The 21,363-nt window shown below is 46.0% G+C and overlaps 1 protein-coding gene and 1 long non-coding RNA gene across 6 annotated transcripts in view; one reads left to right on the forward strand and one right to left on the reverse strand.

Annotated features, from left to right (window-relative positions):
• MAP3K13 (mitogen-activated protein kinase kinase kinase 13) overlaps positions 1 to 21,363 on the forward strand; it is a 67,396-nt gene that overhangs the window by 33,730 nt on the left and 12,303 nt on the right. For all 5 annotated transcript variants that reach the window (XM_068201116.1, XM_068201115.1, XM_068201119.1 and 2 more), the window contains 4 exons: positions 11,298 to 11,866; positions 18,079 to 18,262; positions 18,433 to 18,624; positions 19,463 to 19,621. In XM_068201116.1, coding sequence (XP_068057217.1) covers positions 11,371 to 11,866; positions 18,079 to 18,262; positions 18,433 to 18,624; positions 19,463 to 19,621 — 1,031 coding nt within the window. In that variant the 5' untranslated portion in view covers positions 11,298 to 11,370. The remainder of the gene's footprint in view (positions 1 to 11,297; positions 11,867 to 18,078; positions 18,263 to 18,432; positions 18,625 to 19,462; positions 19,622 to 21,363) is intronic.
• Positions 354 to 11,335, reverse strand: LOC137480141 (uncharacterized). Its single transcript, XR_011002716.1, has 2 exons — positions 11,226 to 11,335; positions 354 to 7,459 (listed from the first exon to the last, which is right to left on the reverse strand). It is a non-coding gene; the product is annotated as an uncharacterized lncRNA (long non-coding RNA).

The following is a 21,363-nucleotide window of genomic DNA, read 5'->3' on the forward strand; positions in this document are numbered from 1 at the left end:
ATATACTGATTTTAGCAGTAGGCAGTCTGTTCAGTAGAAGAAGATGAAGGAATGTATTTGGATCAATAATTTTGAGGGAGAAAATATGAAAATGTTTGAAAAGAGAGAGATGCAGTCAGTCTGGCTGGGAAATGTGGGCACTTTCCACAGTACCTGCTGTGTGGGTAGCCACAGACACCTTGGGATACCCTAGAATGAGGAGGGTAGAGTTGTCATGGGTTTAAAAGTTTTTGTCACTATCCTTTTTGTTGTGCTCCTGAATGAATGTATACGGGTTTTGTTTCTAGAGAGAGGCAGCCCTTTGAACCTTCTCTCTGTGACAGTTTCCGCTGAGAAGCACAAATAAATCCAGATTTTGATGTAGTGGGGGTTTTGTTTGTTTATTTGTTTTGCTGTAACACCAATTCTGTTTTCTGTCTTTGGGGCCTCCAGTCTGAGTCTTTGATCTGGAACGGTCCTGTCATTCAGATTTGTCTTTGTCCCCTGCTGCCCGATAGTTAAATTTATAGCTGGCATTCATTTTGACCCTTGTGCCTGGAATTAGCAAGTAACTTCTAGCACAGAATAAATGGTAGGGACTCCCACCGTTCCCCAGCTGTAGGTGAACTTGGGTTTAATCATGTTTGGGGGTTTTTTGGTTGCATTTTTAACCTCCCTTTTTCATCTCCTATTGTAAAGACTAGGTAAGTTGCTTATCTCCAGTGGATCAGAAAATTGAGTAATGGTTTATTTGCAAATCTCTCCCTAGGTAAGGCCTTTCACAATTAGGAGTTATTTAAACATGGGTCTGCTCTAAGCAGTGGCAGGATAAGAAAAGTTTTAAGTATTTCTTGTTATCTCAGGACTTCTTTTATAGCAAATGTGAGATGGTGGCTGATCAGCCTTGAGTTGTTCCTGCCTGGTACCTGTTCCAGGCTGTCTGTAGTTGAGATGTGGGGAGTGGATTTTCAAGAGTAGGGCTTCTCAAAATGACGAAGTTATAAAATGGAACTGTTTTTAAAATATAAAACTAAAAGAAATCTGGCATGGCTTGTGTGAACATATTTTAGATCATTGCTGGTTCCCCTTCAGCTCTGGTCCCTGGGGCGAGGGCAGGCAGGGGAAAGTGCATTGAGCCTTTAGCCAAGCTCTGACCTGGGATCTCAGTGGAGGAAGGCAGCAGCAGGTTCACTGCTTGTACAAGTTCCAGTGAGTTCTCAGCCATAACTGAATCCAAATGAGTCAACTGAGGCAAATGTTACCTCCAAAGCTCTCAGGAGTTTGGCACTTCACCAAGCTCTGTCCAGCTTATGGGACTTTGTTTTTTATCCCTCCTTGGCAAAAATACATCCTGTGCAGAGGCTTTTGTAGGCTCCTATTTTGTGTCATTGCAGCAAATCAGTCTCATCTCCTGGGCAGTGGGGGTTAAATTTTTCACCCAAAACACAGACTACTTAGGGCTGAATACCAAGTTGGCAGCTGTGGCTGGGCCAGGAGCAGCAGCTCTGTGTGTAGTTACTCCCACCCCTATAAACTGTGTGCTTTGACCTTTCTGCTCTCTCCCTGCTACAACTTCAACTGAGAAGTTGGTGGTTGGAGGGTGTTCAAAGACTTTGGCAACAGTTTGGGTGTAGGCCAGGAGGAAGAGCAGATTTGTCTGTGTAAAGTCTGTGATTTATAACCCTCTGGTGACATTGTGATTGTTGGTGCAGTTCCCTCTGGAGCTGTTGGTCACATAGCACCAAGGTGCTGTGAAGAAAGGAAGGAGAAAGTCCTGGCAGGGGTGAGAGGCTGGATCTTCCCAGCATGGTGGACTGGAGGAATGGAGGTCTCTCTGCAGACATTCTATTCATTCTAGGGATGCTTGTCCTGTCCTCCATCTCTGTTACCTTCTGGAAGACACCAAAATCAGTAATGTGGCTGTACAGGTGTGACTCTCCTGCTGAAACATGGGAAGTCCAACCTCGCCATCCTTCTGGGCCTGAGGAGATCCTCAGGTGTTGAGCCATCAGCTGCAGCCCAAGAGTGGTCCAGCTGGGGTATGCCGAGTGCTGGTCTCTGCAGGGTTGGGTGGCACGAGCTGTGCCAAGCTGTGGAGACCCTGGGGGCCATCCCCTGGGTTGGGGAAATACAAGAAGCTCCCCTCAAAAAGCTGTTAGACCCCACTGGCTCCTTCCCCTGGTCCTATGTCTGTTCAGAGTCCCTGGGCACACACACGTGGAGGGTTCAGGTTTGTCTCTCCTGAGGAGCCGGGAGTGACCCTGGTCTTGGGGCAATACAAAGATAAGGGCCAATCAGGGAATAGGGTCAGGCTGCGGCACCAGGCATCAGGAGCTCCCCTGGGCTGCACCCCCAGGTCTGTGTTGTCTGTGTGTTACCAGCACATAAAGCTGTAGTGGAGCAGCTCACACCTCTAACCCTGCGCTGTCACTAATGCAGGCTTACGAGAGGCTCCTGAGCGGGCATTGTGCTGCCTCTGGTGAGGAGTAATCCTCTTTGCTCGTGTATGGTGCTTGCTAAATACAACTTAGTACTGCTGTCATTTCCCATCCCCGACCTGCCAGCTGGATTTTGAGTGTCCTTCCCCTTCCCAGCAGCTACACCCAGGCATGGACCTGGTGTGGGGTGATGGGGGCCAGAGCACCGCACCTACCCCAGGAACTGTTGCACTTTAATGGAGAGCTGTTGAGTTACTTGGTACTGGGTGTGAAGCACATAAGCTCTTAGTGCCGCGAAGTTTGTGTGAGTAGCATTTACATGTTGAATGTGCTTTGCAAATGTTGAATAATTCATATCTACTATAAAAATAAAAACAAGCGTGGGAGTGAGCGAGTTTACCTGAGACCAGTCTGACACCTCACGTGAATTAAAGTGAGACTTTGATTCATTCACTGGATTCCTGAAAGCAGCAGTGTGATATTGATCTTCATCCTCAAAGATCTTTCAGACATAATTAATTTTAATGCTACTCTTTGGAGGAAAATAGGGTGTTTCAGTTCTGTAAGTGGGGGAAAATTCCAAGATACTGTTTTTTGGTAGGACTGGAACACTTAGTGCCTTTATATGGAGATGTGGGGCTGTAAGGCTTCTGTGAACTAAACTGGAAATTTTACTGGTGTTTGTTGTTGTAAAATATTTTAGTTTGAATCCTTAAATCTGTTGCTGTTGTATAGTAATAGTAATATAATTACATATAGTAATTATACAGTAATATATTAACATATGGATCAATAATAACATGGGGATTGTCAATGAGGTAAAAGTACAGAACAGGGAAGGATGAAGAGAAAAGAACAGAGCCTGAAGCCTGTGACTGGGTTTGGAAAGTTGTTTCCTGATATGGAGACAGCTAGAAAGGTGAAAAAGAGTGTAACTTAAGGTCATTTCTACATTTTAGTCTGAGACAGATTTCAGTAGTAATTCCATAGTATAAAAGGCTGATCAGCATTTAGTCTGTCTTTGTCCCAGCTGAATGTTTTCCAGTGTATTGATGGGCCTGGGGTGGAGGGTGGTGAGATGTGTCAGTGGTGAGAGGGTGTGTGGAGCTGCTGGTGTTCCCTGTGTGCGCATCCTCACGACACGCGGCAGCCACGGGGAGGAACAGAGAGCAAATGGGTGACTTAGTTACACTGATTTTTGTGCGGTAACTGCGTGGTTGGTTTGTTCCCCTGCTCCCCAGAGGCACGTGGCTGTGGGTTCCCCATTCTCCCCAAGCACCTGGGCTCGTAGCAGGGCTGCTCTCCAGCAGGAACGTGCAGTCCCTGGGCCCTGCAGCCAATACAAGAGTCATTATGCAACACCACTTATTTCCTATGGCATCAGATTATGCAATTTCTGAGCAGAAGAATGCAAAGCCCTGGAAGAACACAGTAACATTTTAGCAGATCCAAAAATACCTTCTGCAGGGTAGAGGCAGCATTTCTGTGTGTAGTGCTGAAAATACGCCGTTACGTAAGGTGCTTATTTCCCAGCCGGCGCTTGGCAGGGCTGCCAGGTGGAGCAGGACGTGCTCTCCCTGCCACTGGAGAGGTCTCCCTGCACTCACGGGAGGCTGGATGGGCTCTTTGTGTCTCTTCCGCTCTGAGATGAATTTTTATTGCTTTTTTAAAAATTCCTTTTGAAAAAATAAAATAAGTGGATGCTTGATTTTTCTTTCCAAATCAAGCACTGCTTCAGCGCCCCACACAGATTTGTGACCTTATGCTGAAGGAGGTTCTAGTGAAACATTTGTTGCATGGTGCTGGAGGTAGAAATTCATTCCTATGCTGAGAGCCAGGGCAGATGCACACATTGCATGTGGGGATAAGAGTCACCAGTTCTTTTAAGGTGAAGTCTGCCTTGGAAATCTATTAAAAATCTTTGTAGGAGACAGGAGCATGGTAGGAAGGAGGATCTGGTTGATACAATCTGTTGGGATTTTGGCAGGAATACTTACCAGAGGCTCTTCAAGAGGCTAAACAGTTATTAAATAACTGAGACACCAGGCTGGCAGGCAGATTACTGGTTAAATGATAGGGAATAAGAGTAGGTATAAAAGGATGGTAATGTTGAAACATTTTTCGCTGCTTTGGAGATGGCACTACTCATACTCTTCCCACCTTTTCTTCCCTTATCCAGATATTTTAGGAATATTCTATTCAGGCTGTGAGACTTCACAAGGAAGGTGTTGAGGGTAATGACTATGGAGGCCACCTGCAGGGAGTACTGGAAGGCTCCACTGAACTTGGGTGATAAAACACCTTTTCATTTTAGTGTTGATTAAACACAGTTCAGTCTTAAATCCAGTCAGAATTAGGCTCTGACATAGCTTTTTCTGCACAATAATGAGATCTTAGGTTGTAAGAGACCCATGGAAGTTAGCATCCTGAAGAGCCAAAATGGTCATTGTGCCTTTGTGCATAATGTGGCATTCTGTCCTTTTTGGAAATCCTGGCTGTGGTCTGACTTCCTCAACTACCCAGAGAGAAGCTACCCCATCCCTGGAAATGTTCAAGGTCAGGTTGGGTGGGGCTTGGAACAACCTAGGTTAGTGGATAGGTGTCCTTGCCCATGAATTTTAAGGTTTTAATAGCTTTTTCCAACCATTTCCAACTATTCTGTGATTCTGCATTCCATAACTCTAAGGTGATGCAGGAGGAATGGAAAAGAGGTGATCAAAGACTCAGAGCAAGTTTCATATGGAGAGTGAGAAGGTCAAGTGAGAATTGTTAGACTTGAGAAAAAATGTTGGAGTGAAGGAAGGGATAATTTTTAAAATCACAGCTGGAATTAAAGAGGTAATATATTCAGGTGCCACTGAAGCAGTGAACAACTGGCTGTTCCAAGAAAAAAGGAATTAAAGGCATGCAAAGTGAAGAGCAGCTGGTTTTACCTTCTGCAACACAGAGTTAAGCTACAAAACTCCCTGCCACAGCCCAGTGTTGGCTGAAGTGTTCTGGTTAAAAAATTCCCTGACCCATTTGCACAGGCCCAGTCCTTTGTGTGCCGAGGCACAGACACAGCGCAGTGAGCTGTGAGCAGGGCAGCTGGTGGCACTGCTGGGGGGAGCTCTGCCTGCCTGCACACCCTTCCCTTGGCTTTGCAGCAGGAAAGGGGGATGGATGAACCTCCTGAGCTTCTGTGGCTTCATCCCATTGCTGCAGCCTAGGTGCCAATTCTTTCTCCTCAGCCAGGCTTGCTTGGGATGTGCAAGGTGCCAAGCAAACCTGCAGCTGGCTCAGCACAGTGCCAGAATTCAGCCATTATGGGTGTTTCTTGGCTGGTACATGGTGCTCTTTTTGTCATTGTCAAAAAGGGTTCAGGCCGCAGAGCTAGACAGGGTTCTCTTTCTCCCTGGTACAGCCACAGACAAAAGGATATCACAACTAAAACCACTTTTCCAAAAATGATGTGTCCCTGTTTTTGGATAGATGGAATATATTGAATAAAAGCTAAATTAATTATCACCAAGTCAGGCCTTTGTTGTGATAACACAAACTACACACAACATAGTTACATGCCTGTGGTCTCATGTGCTTAATGCCCATGGCTATGTTAATATTCTATTCATGTTTTTAAATGTTTTATGGTGATTATGATAGTTGTGAGCCCTAAGCAGTTGCTACCACAGCACTCAGGTGAGGATTATGGTAGCTGCAGAAAAAAGTCGTCTTATGTTGAGGTGGCATCCAAATATTTACTGGAGAGAGGAAGTAAAAGTATGTGTTCAAGTCAGGATTCTGCAGGAGGTACAGAAGTACTTTAGTGTTTATCTGACAACCTGAAGGAGCAGTGTAAAGCACAATAAAGCCAGTGTGACAAGACTTCTTTTTCCCAGGTAAACGTGCTGTTTGTTGTAGAGAAATGTTTATATGTAGAAATATAAACAGAGCTGTTGCAGTGACAGAAAGTCTCAACTGGGTCAGATGAAAAATTTTCACTTGTTTTATCAGCAATTGATGATGTTTTGGCTATGTAACTGTACTATTTAAAGATAAGGCTGAGTTGTGGCTGGGCATTCATGTGGGTGTGAGATGGGAAGAAATGTTCTTCCTTGAAGGAGCAATGTGTCTTGAGGAGATTGATAGCTTAAAAACACCCAAGCTTTTGCCTTGGGCTACTCCATAGTTGTCTTAAAGGTTTGCCTATAGCCTGGGCTGGGTTATACCAAATTAATGTGGGCAAGCTTCATAGTGTAATTTCTTTTTTTACAACCTAACAAAACAGACAATGTAATTTATGAAAATGTAATGTAATTAGTTAATGTAATAATGTAACTTTAAAAAAAAAATCAACCCTTCTGAAAACAGAATTTGCCTTTTGGTGATGTATAACTCATTCTCTATCAATAAATCTGCTTTTACTTTTTGTTTTCAAAGCAACCATGCAAAACACAAACCTATATTCTGAGTAATGTAAAAAGTGTGGCAGAAGAGGAGTATCTCATCCGTTCATGTAACATTTTCTTCATCAGGAGACCAGGAAAAGAAAGTCCATTGAATTCCTGTGTAGTAAAACCACACGATTCAAACCCAAAGGCCAGAAGTGACAGCAAAAGCTCTGGGACTTGCCAGTTCAGCAGCTCTCACTCATTCTTGTGCTGGAGTTGTACAGCCATGGGAGAGGACTGTGCATCAATCTGTTGTAAAAATTCCCTGTAGAATCTGAGAGAGAGTCACAAGGGGCAGGAGAACACGATGTCTGTGCTTTATAGACACGCTTGTTGTGCTTTTGTTAGATTTTAGAAAATTTTTAAGGCTTTGTCCCAAGCCACTAGTTGAGATGATACACCCATAAATTCCAGTTGTGTTATCAGTGAGAAAAATGTGTAGTTACCTTGTTGTGTCCACTGCAGCCAGGAGGAAATCACACTGAGTACCAGGAAAAAGCAAGGAGACTACAGGGCTTGGATGTAAGTAGTGATCTGGGCAGGGATCTCCTCTGTCCGTGGTAGTTCCACGTACCAGCTGGATAATTTCTGCCAGCAGCTCTCTTTCAACCCCTAAACATGGATCAGACAATTGCTTTTATTCCTGTGGCATGTTGGAAGTGCAAGCAGAGATTATGCTTCACTGGCTAAGATAGAAATAGCATTCAAGGAAGCAAAGTGTTACTCTTAGTGTTACTGGAGACTTGGGCTGTCACAAGACTGAGTGGTGGCCTCTGTGCTTAACCACCTTTCCAGCACACTGACTTTTTGTTTGGTTTGTGTGCTGTGTCTGGAATGCTGTGTCTGATTTGCCACTCAATTGTTAGCATTTAAAGGAGAAACTTTAAAGGAGAAACTGCAGTAGTGGTTCACTGAAGGCATTGGCTTAAGTCAGCTGCAAACCTGACCATTGTGTTTACACTCTTAGAATATTGAACTTGTATAGGCAGCCATGTGTTTTGGTGGCTCTGGGGGAGTGTGAGGACACTTCCTAGATGGCTGTTTTCAGGAACAGGCACAATATCAGGCAAGGTGAGAGTATGCCTTGGTAGCTGATTCACCTACTTGGTGATTCAGGTAAACTCTCACGTTCCTCTAGTTTCAAACTGAATTTTGGGCTGACATGTTGAGGTACAGCCTCACTCTTCCAAGAAGAGGAATATTTCATGCTCTTCTTGTCTGAGGGTGGTGGGATTTTGCCTGGAAAAAGTACTTTGCATGGAAATGGAGTCATTTATGGGAAGTTGTGATCATACAAAATTACACCGAGCCTTGAATCTCCTTCCAGACAGAAGAGAAATTTGTTAGTGCAGAGTGCATGAACTCATCAAAACAGTTCAAATCCGAGGGTCTGCCTTCAAGTCTGTGTGTGCAGCAGCACTTTGTGCAATCTCAGTCTCTTAAATATGCACAGTCCTCCCACACATGGAGCGTCCAGCTTTTGACTGGGAGGCTGCTGCAGCAGGGGCATCGCCCGGATAGAAATATCACAGCCTTGGCCGTGCCTTTCCCTGGAAAAGCCAATGCACATGCAGGTCATAGACACAGGATCCCAGGCTGGTTTGAATTGGAAGAGACTTGAAAAATCATCCCGTTCCACCCCCTGCCATGGGCAGGAACACTTTCCACAATCCCAGCTTGCTCCAAGCCTTGTCCAGCCTGGCCTTGGACGCTGCCTGTGCCACGGCCTCCCCACCCTCACAGGGAACAATTTCTTCCTAATATCTAAAGTAAACCTGCCCTCCTTCAGCTGAAGGCCATTCCACCTTGTTCTGTCACTACATGCCCTTATGAATACATCCTGAATGATACAATGAAATCTAAAACTTTCAAGAAAATGTTTCTCTTTGCCTTTTCTTTTATCGGGAAGAGGTCAGCATGAAAAACCTCAGCCTTTTGGTACTATGACTGAAAGAATAGCGACGGCATGACAATAGAACTTGGAAAATGCTCTCCTTCCCTTGTTTGAAGAGATGGTGAGATCTAAACCAGCATAATTTCATCGGATTAAATCACATTTTGCTAAGGCAAGAGGTTGCACATTGCAGAATTTACTGCAATAGAAGAGAATTTTAAAAATTCATTTCCCCCAACAAATCAGCACTCATGTGGTGTGGCAGAAACCACCTTCTCCCCCTCCCAGGGTTTCTGCACCACTTTGCTTCAAGTTGGCTTGACAGGAAGTTGTTTTAAAAGAAGTGCTGCTGTTTCATGCTCGCCAAACAACGAGTTTGCTACACCTCTGAAAATCAGGCTGCTTATGTAAGGGTCTAGATAAGGCTGTATCATGGCAGTTTGAAAATAATTCCATAACTTTTATATGCCTTCTCTCTCCATGAAGAACATAAAGGGGCATGTAAAGTGGCAGGACACTGTGCCTAAAGGCTTTTTTTGTTTGAAGCATCTCAGTGATGGAGAATGCAATTTGATCTGGGAAAACAGACCTCATATTCCTGAGTCTGGGGCTTTGTTCTTGGTTGAGCTGTGTAGTGAAAAGCTGTTCATTCCCTGTTAAACCTCCACAATCAAACATTCCAGAGGCAGAAAACTGTAAAAATGTAAAACCTTACACTGTAGTAGTGTACTCTTGAGAGTCACATAACAGCAGAGTTATTTTATCCTCCAAGTCTGATTTAATCCTAGCCTTTGCATTGGAGTTTCTTGCAGGATACCTGGCTGATATTTTATTTGCATTGTTTAATATTCTGTGTTACAAAAAGCACATTTCTCTTTAGGAACAGAGCATTTTGCTCTTGTTTTAACAATCACTTGTCACTCCCTGACTTTAGGTGATGAGCAGGGGCTGTGCCCAGGAACACTGAGTTGGGCCTGGCCTGGTGTTTTTCTGAAATTCTGTTCAGGTCTGAAGCATCTTCTTATCAATAACAACATCTGCAATAACAGAACAACTGCTGCTAGTAGTAATTGTACTCTGAGGTCACACCGCAGCTTCCCACACTGCTGAATTGGTCATTGTAGTGCTGATTACCAGCAGGTCAGGATAGCCAACTCTTCAGCTTCCCATATGGGCCTGATTCAGCTTCTCTGCTGGTTTGGGCTGTGCTGCAACCTTTGCCTCACTTGCTGTGTTGCTTTCTTTTAAAGAAGAAAGTTTATAACCTAAACAAAGCTTTTAGCCAGCCCCATGTGATCAGGCAGGATACAGGAAGGTAATCCAGGTTCCTGGCTGTTCCTGTTTGCTGCTGGAGAGGGGCTGAAGCCCAGGGCTTTTCATCCTGTGGGCTGGAGGGCTTATGTCTCCTCTCTGCCATGACCTCATCCGAGCAGTTATGGCACTGAGCTGTTCCCTTGCCATTGGCTGTGCCCCACCTGGCCACCTCTTTCTCCTTTCCAATGGCTGTTGGCAGAGCCTGGAAATTTGCATGCACTATAACTGATCTTACTTTTTAACAAAGTGCTTTCTGTTAAGGCCATTTTTTTAACCCCACTCTCAGCTTCTTATGGAATTTAAATCTGGACTTTGTTCCATGTTGCAGGCTGAATTCACTTAATTACTTGTGGCCCGGTGTTAGAGCCTCTTGTTTGAGAAGGGACTATCCCAAAACTGTTTTTGTAGTGGGCAGCTCTGGCAGCATGACTCCCAGCCATCAACCTGGCTCTGTGGGAAGGTGGCACCACCATGGGGTGTGGAAAAAAGACCTCTGAGTGGAGCATGGAGCAAGAGATGAGGGTGCTTCTTAAAAGGGATCCCAGCTCTTGTTTTATGTGCACCCTCCCAGAAGCTCGTGCAGGGGAGCAGTGGAGAGCAGTGGTGGGAGATCAGCAAGGAGGGTGTGCTGTTCTGTGAAACTCAAAGTTTTACTTGCTTATGAGGGTGGCATGGATGTGGATAGAGCATTGAACATATCTTGCCACAGTGGACATGGGTTAGGGTCCCAGTCAGAGGTCCAGAATGGTAATAGCTTAGGTGGGGCTCTGAGGGAGCAGCCACAAACCATCCCTTGGTGGAATCAAGGTACCTGTATCACCAGGCTTTGTTTCTCTAACACCTTGTCTCGAGGGTTTGCAGAGGCATCCTGAGCTTGCGGGCTGTGCCAGGCCCAGGAACAGTGGTGGGACTCAAACCACAGCTGAGCTGGGGCCAGCTTCAGTCTGATAATGCTATGGGAACTCTGCAAAGAATCTTTTCATGATTTTGACCTTTAGGCTCTTGTTTAAAATTGTGGTGTTTGTTTCCTGGGCAATTCCTGCAGTATGTTACCGAGAGTATTGCCTGAGTGGAGTTTCTGTTGGAACCATTTATTTGTTTCTTTTAGGGCAGTAATTATTTACCAAGTATCAGCAGCTGTCTGGAAAGTCTAGTTAATTATCAGCTCACCTCAGTGAAACTGCACGTAGTGAAAATACTTCAATAAAAAATTGAAAGTTGTTCTTTTTCCTCTTGTTTCAGGTACTGGGCCCACGTGTCACATGTGAGTTGTGTCCTACAAATGCTCTGAGCACCCTCTCGGGCCGTCTCCTTGATGCACACTCACGGCATCATGGCCAGCACTCAGGAGCGCCTGAGCCTGTCTTCCTCTCCCAACTCCATCGGCAAAGCGTTCTGTGAGGACAAAGACTTGGGGAGGTTCCCCGACGAGCACCCCGCTGCCGGGAGCCAGCCGTCCCCTGAGCTGCTGGAGGACGTGCGGGAGCGGGGCTCGCTGCCGGCCGAGCTGCTGGAGGGCGTGAGCAGCCCGGGCACGGCGGCCGTGCTGACCAGCATCAGCGAGGACGCCCGCGACCACTTCGAGAACAGCGTGCTGCAGCTGCGGGAGCAGGACGAGCCCGAGCCGGGGCTCCCGCAGGGCACCCGCAGCCCCGGCGACGGCGACACCAACGGTGCCGCCGACGATGTGAAGGTCCAGTTCAACCGGACGGGCAGCGGCGGCTTCCTCGAGGGGCTCTTTGGGTGCCTGCGGCCCGTGTGGAACATCATAGGCAAGGCCTACTCCACGGACTACAAACTGCAGCAGCAAGGTGAGAGGGAGCCACCTGCACTGCTTTGGGGCGAGGTGAGGCAAGTAAGCCAGGGCTCTTCCCCAGCTCTCCACGTGGCCGGTTTTGTCTTGTCCAGCCCTGTCACGGGTTTCCAGGGATAAATCCTGCACTGTGGAGCCAACAGCTGTCATGTGTGGCAAAGGCAGCTCGTGAGGGAGTCAAAACCGACTGCCTGTTCAGCCGCGTGGCTTGGACCATTGTGACAAGGCCTGAATCTGAACCGAGCGTGGGGATCAGAAGGAATGGTGTTGAAGTACTTGGTACAATCCCTGTGTAAATTTCTGGATGTTTTTGTGCCATATGGAAAACACTGACATAGGCACTTCCACTTCAGAACCTCCAGGTGAAAGCTGTCCCCAGTTGACCACCAAATAGCAGGAGTATTGCTTCTCTTTTAAAAAGACTTTATGTCTTTTTATTCAGGAGTAATTTTTCTCTTTAAAACATCATTTAGTATTTGTCTTTCCAGAAATATGTTCTTCAATATTTATACCTTTTCCATTCGAATGTGTAAGCGTAAATGTGTAAGTGTATGTGAGTATAAATGCATATAAAATCTGTAGCTTGTGAATAAGTGATGTACCAGTTGACTGCATATATATCTATATATCTGTCTCTATATATATTTTAGGGGATACTGAAAACCAAAGAGCAGAGAATGCTCTGCTATTGGTGTCTGATTTCTCCCCTAGCACAGGGGGAGGGAGGTGGCAGATGGGAAAAGAACAAGCTGTCATTAGAATTAAGGAGCTGAAATGGTTGAGGCTTACAGAAAATGAGAACAGCTTGGCCACTGCAGTACCATGGGGCAAAGTCTCCTTTGAGCATCACTCAGTAGTAATCAAATGGCTTTTTGGCACTGACAAATTATAAGATATAAGGTCAGAAACCTGTCTGAGTGGTTCAAATCTAAACCCCAGAGGGATGGGGAACAGCTCCTAATATGAAGGAACAGAGCTGTTAAATAACATGCTGGATGAATTTGCCTTGAAATCAACTTCCTAGAGTCAGTTGTTTCCAGTTCATAAGCAAGCAGGAAATGCATCTCTACATTTCAGGTGCCTCCTGAGCAGCAACTCTCTGTGCAAGGGTTTGCTTGCTTTGAAATTCTCTGACACAATTGGTTCTGTTTTGTTTGCATGTTGTAAACTCAGTGTGTCACATGTGATTCAGACTATAAATAAAAACAGTGGCAGAAAGTTCCCTGGGGAATTAAGGATGCTGGGGTGACTGCTCAAAGGGTGAACAGTTTTGGAGGGATTGTCTGGGTGGGGAGTCTCCCTTGGGAAGGAAAAGGAGGTTCTGAGCAGTTGGGTGACATTCAGAGCAGGCGTTGGGCAGTGTCTGTGTGACAGTGCTTTGGGTTGGATGCTCAGTGTTTGTAAGTGAAGCTAAAAATTTCCAAGGAAAGGCCACAGGTGCAGAGTGGCAGTGGCCACTCCCAGTGTCCCACAGCTGTCCCCGCTCCTGTCTCTGAGCCAGCGTGTGCTGGTGTGTCCTTGTCACCTCAGAGAGGTGGCTTTTGGAGAGCTGCCTGTGAGACAGAGAGATCCCATTTCCCACAGAACTGGGCCAGCAGATGCACTGGAGGCCACAGTGCAGTCTGCTCTGGTGACCCACAGGGGACACTCGCTTTTGTATGGAAGTCACCAAACTAAAAGATTGAAGCACTAACAAATGAAAAGGAGCAGCTGAGAGCAGTGCTGGGGCTGGAGGGTGCACACAGAGCTTGTTCCTGTGCACAGGGTGTCTTGCTGTTCTCTGTGCTGGGAGCGCGTTCAGAGCCACACATCCAGGGGCACTCTGCTGTTTGCTGCTGGCATCAGGCCCTTCTAAAAGTACAGATTTGAACTGGCTACACATGTGGTAAGGCTGAGGATTAATTTGGATCAGCTATATGTAGCCTGTGTGGTTGAGCTGCATTTTCAGTGTCTTCACTGTTAGAGAGGGGAATGAAAAGAAGATTTTTCTTTAAAAAAAAAGGTTTTTTCTTCTGGAGCTCAGTTGTCTTGTTTTGATGACATCTGTTACCCTGATGGCAGTACTACACTTCTGTTACCCAAGGATAAACCTTTTCAAACTGCTTCTGTGCTGAAACTTGAGGATTTTTGTGAGAATATTCATGTTCTCTTTTCCAGATGATCTCATTCTTGCTTCTTGCCACCAGAAAATCATCTTTGTGTGCATTTCATCAGCTACATACAAGCCAGCAGTTCAGTAACTGATGTATGTGATTATTTTTATTTTTCTGTCTTTTAGAGAGAGCACAGAGGATGCATGGATTGTGTTTGTGCAAGTGCTGTGTGGCTGAGGAAACGTCTGGGGCTCTTTCAGCAGCAGGGAGAGGATTGTGGTGCTTTTCATTTCCCTGGGAGCTGCTTTACAGCTTTGGGCTGCTGCCATGGATCTGTGCAGATGATTTTTTTCCCCCTTCTTTATGAGACAACTACTTAAAGCCTCATCCAGGAGTAATCCTTCCAGAACTTAAAGAGGGCTTATAAAAAAGAGGGGGGATGACTTTTTGGAAGTAGTGGAATGGAAGTGGAATGACTTGGGGAAGTAGTGATAGGGCAAAGGGGAATGGTTGAAAACAAATAAAAGCGAGATTAAGATTAGATTAGGAAGAAGTCCTTCCCTATGAGGGTGATGAGGCCCTGGCACAGCTTCCCAGAGAAGCTCTGTCTTCCCCTGAATCCCTGGAAGTGTCCAAGGCCAGGCTGGGTGGCGCTTGGAGCAACCTGGGATAGTGGAAGGTGTCTCTGCCTGTGGCAGGGGTGGAAGGGAATGGACTTTAAGATCTCTTCCAACCCAAACCATTTTATGTCGCCTACAGGTGCTTCGTGGTACTTTTTGCTGCTCCCTGGTGTCCCTGCCCATCTGCTTTGGCTGTCCTGCACACCCATTCTTTGGGACATGGTGGTGGTGTTGTGGTTGCAAGTAGTAAAAGACGAATAGGTTTCATGTCCTTGAGCCTATATTGCCTGTGAAGCTTTGGCTTGTGACTTGGTGAAAGCGGGAAGAGATAAGAACAGCTTTTACATGATTCTGCATTATTTTCTTGTTGAAATTACTGCTTGAGTGTCCTTCCTGACACCAGAATGGTCAACAAGAGGGGTGTGCCTGTTCTTCCCTGTAGGACACGGGCTGGGCAGAGTGTTGGTCAGCTGGGAGCTGCCACAGGTCTGTGCTGGTTGACCAAGTAATACCAATCACTGCTTGGTGAGGAGTCAGTCATTCCTGTGGGGAATGTTTGCTTTTCTGTTGTTCAGTGCCAGCTGATCATCTGAGATTTAAGTACTTGGGGTTTTGACCCATAAAATCCCTCCCTCCTGTGTTTTTTCAGTTGTTTACCCTGATTTCTAAAGGCTGTCGGTGAGTGCTTTCAGGGACACACACTCAGTTCTTTAATTTGCATCTACCGGTTATTTAATTGGGATTGTGGGGACTCCAACACTTTAAAGCAAGACTTGTTTGTGTTTCCTAGGACTCATTAGACTTCCCAGCCATTTCCTTTGGATTAAGCAGCTGTCTCCAGGAGCTGCTTTCACCTTCCCTTTCACGACCTGTGTGTTTATCATCCTCGTGAGGGTTTTTGTGTCTACCTGAAGAGCAAGGTGCCTGTCAGAGGGTGCTTGTGTCGAGGGGGTCTGTGTAAACCAGAGATGCTTCTTGTCACAGTGCCAGTGCTGGAGAGCAGCCAGTGTTGGGAAAAGCTTCCTCCAAATAGATTGGTTCAATGGCTTAGGCTGCTCCTGCATTTCTTCCCCATGGGAAATAGATTCTCATCATTCTACTCAAATGGTTCTTAATCACCTCAGAAACACAAGTTCTTGTGCAATTCCTGCTGCTATTACACTTTAATTTATTTAGGGGAAGTATCCCACTGGTTTCTTAAGGCCCAGAAGAGTCTGACTACTGCACTGGATGTTACCTATGGTTTGGCTCTTTGTTCTTCTTGATATTCCCCAAGATGTGGGATATTTCACTGTCACTACACTGAAATTCTTTCCTGAGTTGTGCCCCTGACAATCAGGATTCAGATGGGATATGGGAGAGCATCTGTGTTCTGAAATAAACACGAGATGACTTTGCAGAAAGAACCACATGAACTTTTGCTTACTTTGTTTACAGCCTCTCCCAGCCTTTGACATTGCAGAGGGAATATTAGAGGAAGGTAATATTACCTGATAGGGAATATTAAGAGCAAACTAGGGTTCCAAGGTGGTACAGTTATCCATTAGTGCTCACAAACTGGAAATGCTTCATGGAAATGAATGTCAGTGTTGTGTCCTGTACAGGAAAGGCAGACTTCCCACAGGTAAGGATGGAAAGAGACTTTGGACAATGGGGAATGGCTTCCCACTGCCAGAGGGCAGGGATAGATGGGATACTCGGAGAAATTCCTTCCTGTGAGGTTGGTGAGGCCCTGGCACAGGGTGCCCAGAGCAGCTGTGGCTGCCCTGGATCCCTGAGAGTATCCAAGGCCAGGTTGGACAGGGCTTGGAACCACCTGGGATAGTGAAAGGTGTCCCTGCCCGTGGCAGGGGGGTGGGACTGGATGGAGTCCCTTCCCCCCAGTCCATTCCATGATTCTATGAAAGAAACAGCTATTTCAGTACAACAGAGTAGTTTTGATGTTGCCCATATAAAAATACTGTTCATCAACATGCACAAGAATCACCTCTATTTGTCACCTCCTTTCAGAAGTGATGCATGTGTGAATTAAATTGAAATACAGATCTTCTTGATTTAATTATGAATGAATGAATGAATTTTATTAATTATCTAATTATTTTCTGTATTTAAAATCTTTTAGTGTTTAAATGTCCAAAGATTTAAATGCCAGTTTATGTTCAGAGCTGTGAGCGGATCCATGACTATGGAAAATAGCCTTCTGTCTGGGAAGGAACACGTGCTGGGGGTTGAACTTTGCCCTGCCAAGAGGGAGGGAATTTCTGCTGTGGATGAGCAATGTTTTTGCTCTTAGTTCAGTGAGCAGGAGGAGTGCTGGGGTCTGGCTCTGAGGCAGAGCTGCTTTTCCATGGCCGTGCCTGGGGAGCGCTTGCTCAGCAGGAGACAGCAGCCTCTTCCTGCCTGTCTCAGGAATGATCCCGGGGAAAGCCTTGAACTGGGATCAGCCCACAGACAGTTAGGATACACAAGTTCTCCTTCAGTGATAGCAGTTCTGGACACTTTGGCATAGTCCCTGCTGCAGCCCTGGGAACATCCCAAAGGCTAGGAGTCTGGATGAGACAAGGACACACCTTTGTAGTCTATCTGAAACAGGGATCTGTACAGGTGTGACTTCCTTTTATTTCAGAAATGAGTGGGTTACTTGTTGGGTTTGCTGCTAAATAATTTATTCTCCAAATGTAGATCTTTATTGAATTACAGTAAATAAACAGTTGCCTGCCTTTTATCCTGCTGTTTGTGAGATTTAAGGTAATTTCAAGGTGACTGACAGGGAACAGGACTTTCTGTTCTGATGGGTCCAGCTATCTTGAAGTTTATACAGTGTCACTGGACCTCTCCAGCATTATCCCTACAAATGTGTGTGGGTACCGAAGAGGAGGAATTGCTTAAGGTTGCCTGTTTGACATTGATATATATGATGTTGGTGTGGGAAGGACCTATTTCTGTGCCTGTTGCTGGTGGTTGATGTGCTTTGTGTTGGCTATCTTGGTGGTTGCTGCTCTGTGTTTTACAGCCTGTGACCTCTGGCTTTTATTTCCTTTTTTTGTTTATTTCAGTGAGTGAAAAGATCCTCAATATTTTTATATCACTTGTGAATGTTAAATGTTTTTTCTAATCTCTGCTTTTCAATGGAGTCACTTACTTTGTTCAGTGTTGGGGTAGACAACACTTCCTCCCAAAATTGCCATTCCAGGCTCCCTGGTATGGTCAATTGCTGCCTGCCAAGCTGGAGTGGCTCACACAAATGGTTAGCCGGGTGGTAAAAAAGCAGCCAGAAGGATGTGAATGAGCAGGCTGGAGGTGGCTGGGATGGCTGAAAGGGTTGTTGGGGCTGAGCACGTGTGGTGTGTGCCTCAGCTGTGCCAGAAGATGTCACCTACTCCCTCCAGAAGAGCCCAGCCTGTGGGGCAGCAGGTGGCAGGTGCTGCCCTGGTGTGCTCTGACAGTTTTCATGGTCTTGACCTTTTCCGTTATCCCGCTTTTTCCCCTGTGCCCAGACACGTGGGAGGTGCCATTTGAGGAGATCTCGGAGCTGCAGTGGCTGGGCAGCGGGGCACAGGGCGCTGTCTTCCTGGGGAAGTTCCGGGCGGAGGAGGTGGCCATCAAGAAAGTGAGGGATCAGAACGAGACGGACATCAAGCACCTGCGGAAGCTCAAGCATCCCAACATTATCGCCTTCAAGTAGGTTGTGACCCTTGTCAGGAGCTTTGTCCGGGCAAGAGCTGTTCGCTCAAGTTCCCTGGGAAGGTTTTTACAGTCCAGGAGCTAAGCTGTGTCTAGGACAAAGTGGTGGTCACCCTTGCTGTCCAGTTGTCTGTCTGCTGCTCCTCACTGTGTGTTTTCTTTGACAGGGGAGTTTGCACCCAGGCCCCGTGCTACTGCATCATCATGGAATACTGTGCCCATGGGCAACTCTATGAGGTCCTGCGGGCCGGCAGGAAGGTCACCCCGCGGCTGCTGGTGGACTGGTCCACAGGGATTGCCAGTGGCATGAACTACCTGCACCTCCACAAAATCATCCATCGAGACCTCAAGTCACCAAAGTGAGTCTCAGCTGCTTAAACATCCCTTAGTTTGGGTTTCTCAAGGTCACCAAAGTTAAACATCCCCCAGTTGTTGTTCTTCAGGTCATTAAAGCGAGTCTCAGATGCTTAAACAACCTCAGTTCGGGCTATTTTTTCCTTTTCTTGAGAAATAGTTTAAAGTTTGGTCAAATGGCTCTACTGTTTTTTTCCCCTATGTTGACTCAAAACTAATGAGAGTGAAACTGTTGCAACTTGTTGGCACTTAACAATAGTGGAAATTTTACTGGTATCTTCCATGATAAGTAGCTGTCAGGAAATATTTAATGATCTGATGATATCTGGTCTTTTTGGAAAGTGGGAGATTCTGTTGTCTTCTGCATTTTTATTTTTCCTTCTTATTTTTCTGTTATTTCCCTGGTTTTCTGGAATGTGTCTTCCTCATTTCTCTGTTGGCTTCTGACTAAAATGTTCTGGCTTCTTTATATTCTTATTCCCTAGATGTTTATTACTTCTTTAGTCTGTGATAGTGCATTAAGATAATGCTTTTAGATGATTTACAGCACAGTTTAAGATACAGCTTTGCCTCTGGATCCTCAGTTACTTGTTAATTTGCAGTTTTATTGAGATTGATTTTTGACTCATACCATTAAGAAATGCATTTAAGGCACAAAACACAACCACCCAAAAGAGAGCTTTTATTGGGGAAAATGCAAAATCTTTTCTTTTGTACTGACTTGTGAGCAGTGTGGCCTCATTGACAGGTTGTATTGATTAATAAGGGATTTACTTCAGTGGCTGTTGTGGTGCAAGAAAAATCACAAAATAGTGATGACTGCCTGTTTTTCCCTTTCTCCAGTGTTTTGGTTACACACACAGATGCAGTAAAGATTTCAGATTTTGGTACATCTAAAGAGCTCAGCGATAAAAGTACCAAAATGTCCTTTGCGGGGACAGTGGCGTGGATGGCCCCGGAGGTGATACGGAACGAGCCCGTCTCTGAGAAGGTGGACATCTGGTGAGTCGTGTTCATGGCCAAGTACCTTCACCTTCTGTGCAGTCCCTTGGTTTCCCAGCACTTTCCATGTCCTTTCCTCATCCTGTGCCTGAGCATGGTGTGCTCTCTGGTGGGCTGTTCCTTTCTCCTTCTGCCTGGTGCCCTGAGCTTTGGTGGGCTCTGATGGAAAGGGAAATGACACAGGTGTGCTGGCTGGGTGCTGACCTGCAGGTTCCAGCTGAGGCTCAGTGCAGTCTGTGTCTTGCAGGAAGCAAATGCAGAAATTCTTCCCTGTGTTGTTAGCCAGCCCAGAGCTTTCTCCCAGTGCTGTGCTCAGGGCTCCCTCAGCAGCCTCCACACCCAGGGTGGTTTTTCCTTCACTTCTGGCCCTCTTCAGGGCCACACTGGAGCTGTGGGGAGGCCCCTTCTCTGCTCCTCACCCCTTGTGCTTCTGCACACCAGGCTGTTTGTTGTATGAGGAACTACAGGATTACAGTCCGGTGAATCCAATCCCGGATCCAAGAGGGAGGAAACCAGGATAGTGTGTAAGAGTTTTGGAACCTGTTTCCATCGATGTGGACCATGCTCTGTCCAAAGGAACACAAGGAATTCTTCAGTCTCTGTGCTATTAAAAATGCTTGAGAGGGCTCAGCCTTGGAGTTCCTTTGGGAAGCCTCTCTGCAGGTTTCAGAGCCCTCAAGGGAACTGCAGCTCTGTTTCTGCCTCATTATTTCTGCATATTAAATGTCAGCAGCCAGGACAAATGCCCTTCTCCCTGCTTTACAGCCAGGAGGGATTTTGCTTCCTGTGGTTTTTCAGCTTCCCTTGCTGTCCCTTCCCTGGCAAGGCAGGGAGCTGCTGGACAAAGCCGTGGGTGGTCCAGGATGCAGCGGAATCAGGAGTTGCTGCTGGAGTTCTAGCTCGGGCCTGGGCTTGACCTGAAGGGCAAGATTTCCTGCAGGGAAGGTGATGTTGCCTGTGGAGTGCAGCTGCTTTTGTGCCCACAGTGTCCTGTGTGTTTATTTTGGATGTCCAGGTCACAGCACAGCTGGCTTCTCTGGGAGAAACACTTGGGTTTTTCTGGAAAGAAAATACACCCAGCATTTGCCTGCTGAACCCCTCCCTGTGAATCACGGGATTGTGAGGACAAGCGGTGCTGGATTTCCACCCTCAGCTTTCTGTCCTTTAGAGTGGTTTATGTTCAGGAATATTTCACAGAACATCCTGTCCAATAAAACCTTTGCTCCTTCCCTCAGTGACATGGAGATGTTGCTCTTTGGTGCCAGTTCCTCTGGAGTTCTTCAACAGTGGTGATTGCTCAGACTCTCCCTTGCCATCCATTCCTCCCTCAAGATGAATAAAAATGATGTTCATGAATGCTGTCAACAAATGAGAAGAGTTCCTGAGCTGCTTACATGTCTGCTCTCTCTCATCTCTAACAGCATGCAGAAAAATAAATCTATAATCTTATCAGGAGTCTTGGAAATCCTTTGTCAGTTCTTAGTCATAACAAATATGAAACCAGATGAGCTTTCCCTGGTAGTTTGTCCAACCTCCTGGATCCTTGCTTTCCTGCAGCCCACAAAAAAGGATTTTGAGGCGAGAAATATTCAAATTCTGCTTGTTTGATGCTTTTTTTTTTTTTACACAATTTGAAGCCAATGGGCTTTGAAAGTGCAGTGTTTTTCACATGAAGTTGTTTCCTGACTGATGGTTGTTCAGACCTGGTAGTTTGTCCCTTAGAAGTTCTTCTGTACTTAATG

The sequence above is a fragment of the Anomalospiza imberbis genome, chromosome 10 (assembly GCF_031753505.1).
Source record: "Anomalospiza imberbis isolate Cuckoo-Finch-1a 21T00152 chromosome 10, ASM3175350v1, whole genome shotgun sequence".
Taxonomy (NCBI): domain Eukaryota; kingdom Metazoa; phylum Chordata; class Aves; order Passeriformes; family Viduidae; genus Anomalospiza; species Anomalospiza imberbis.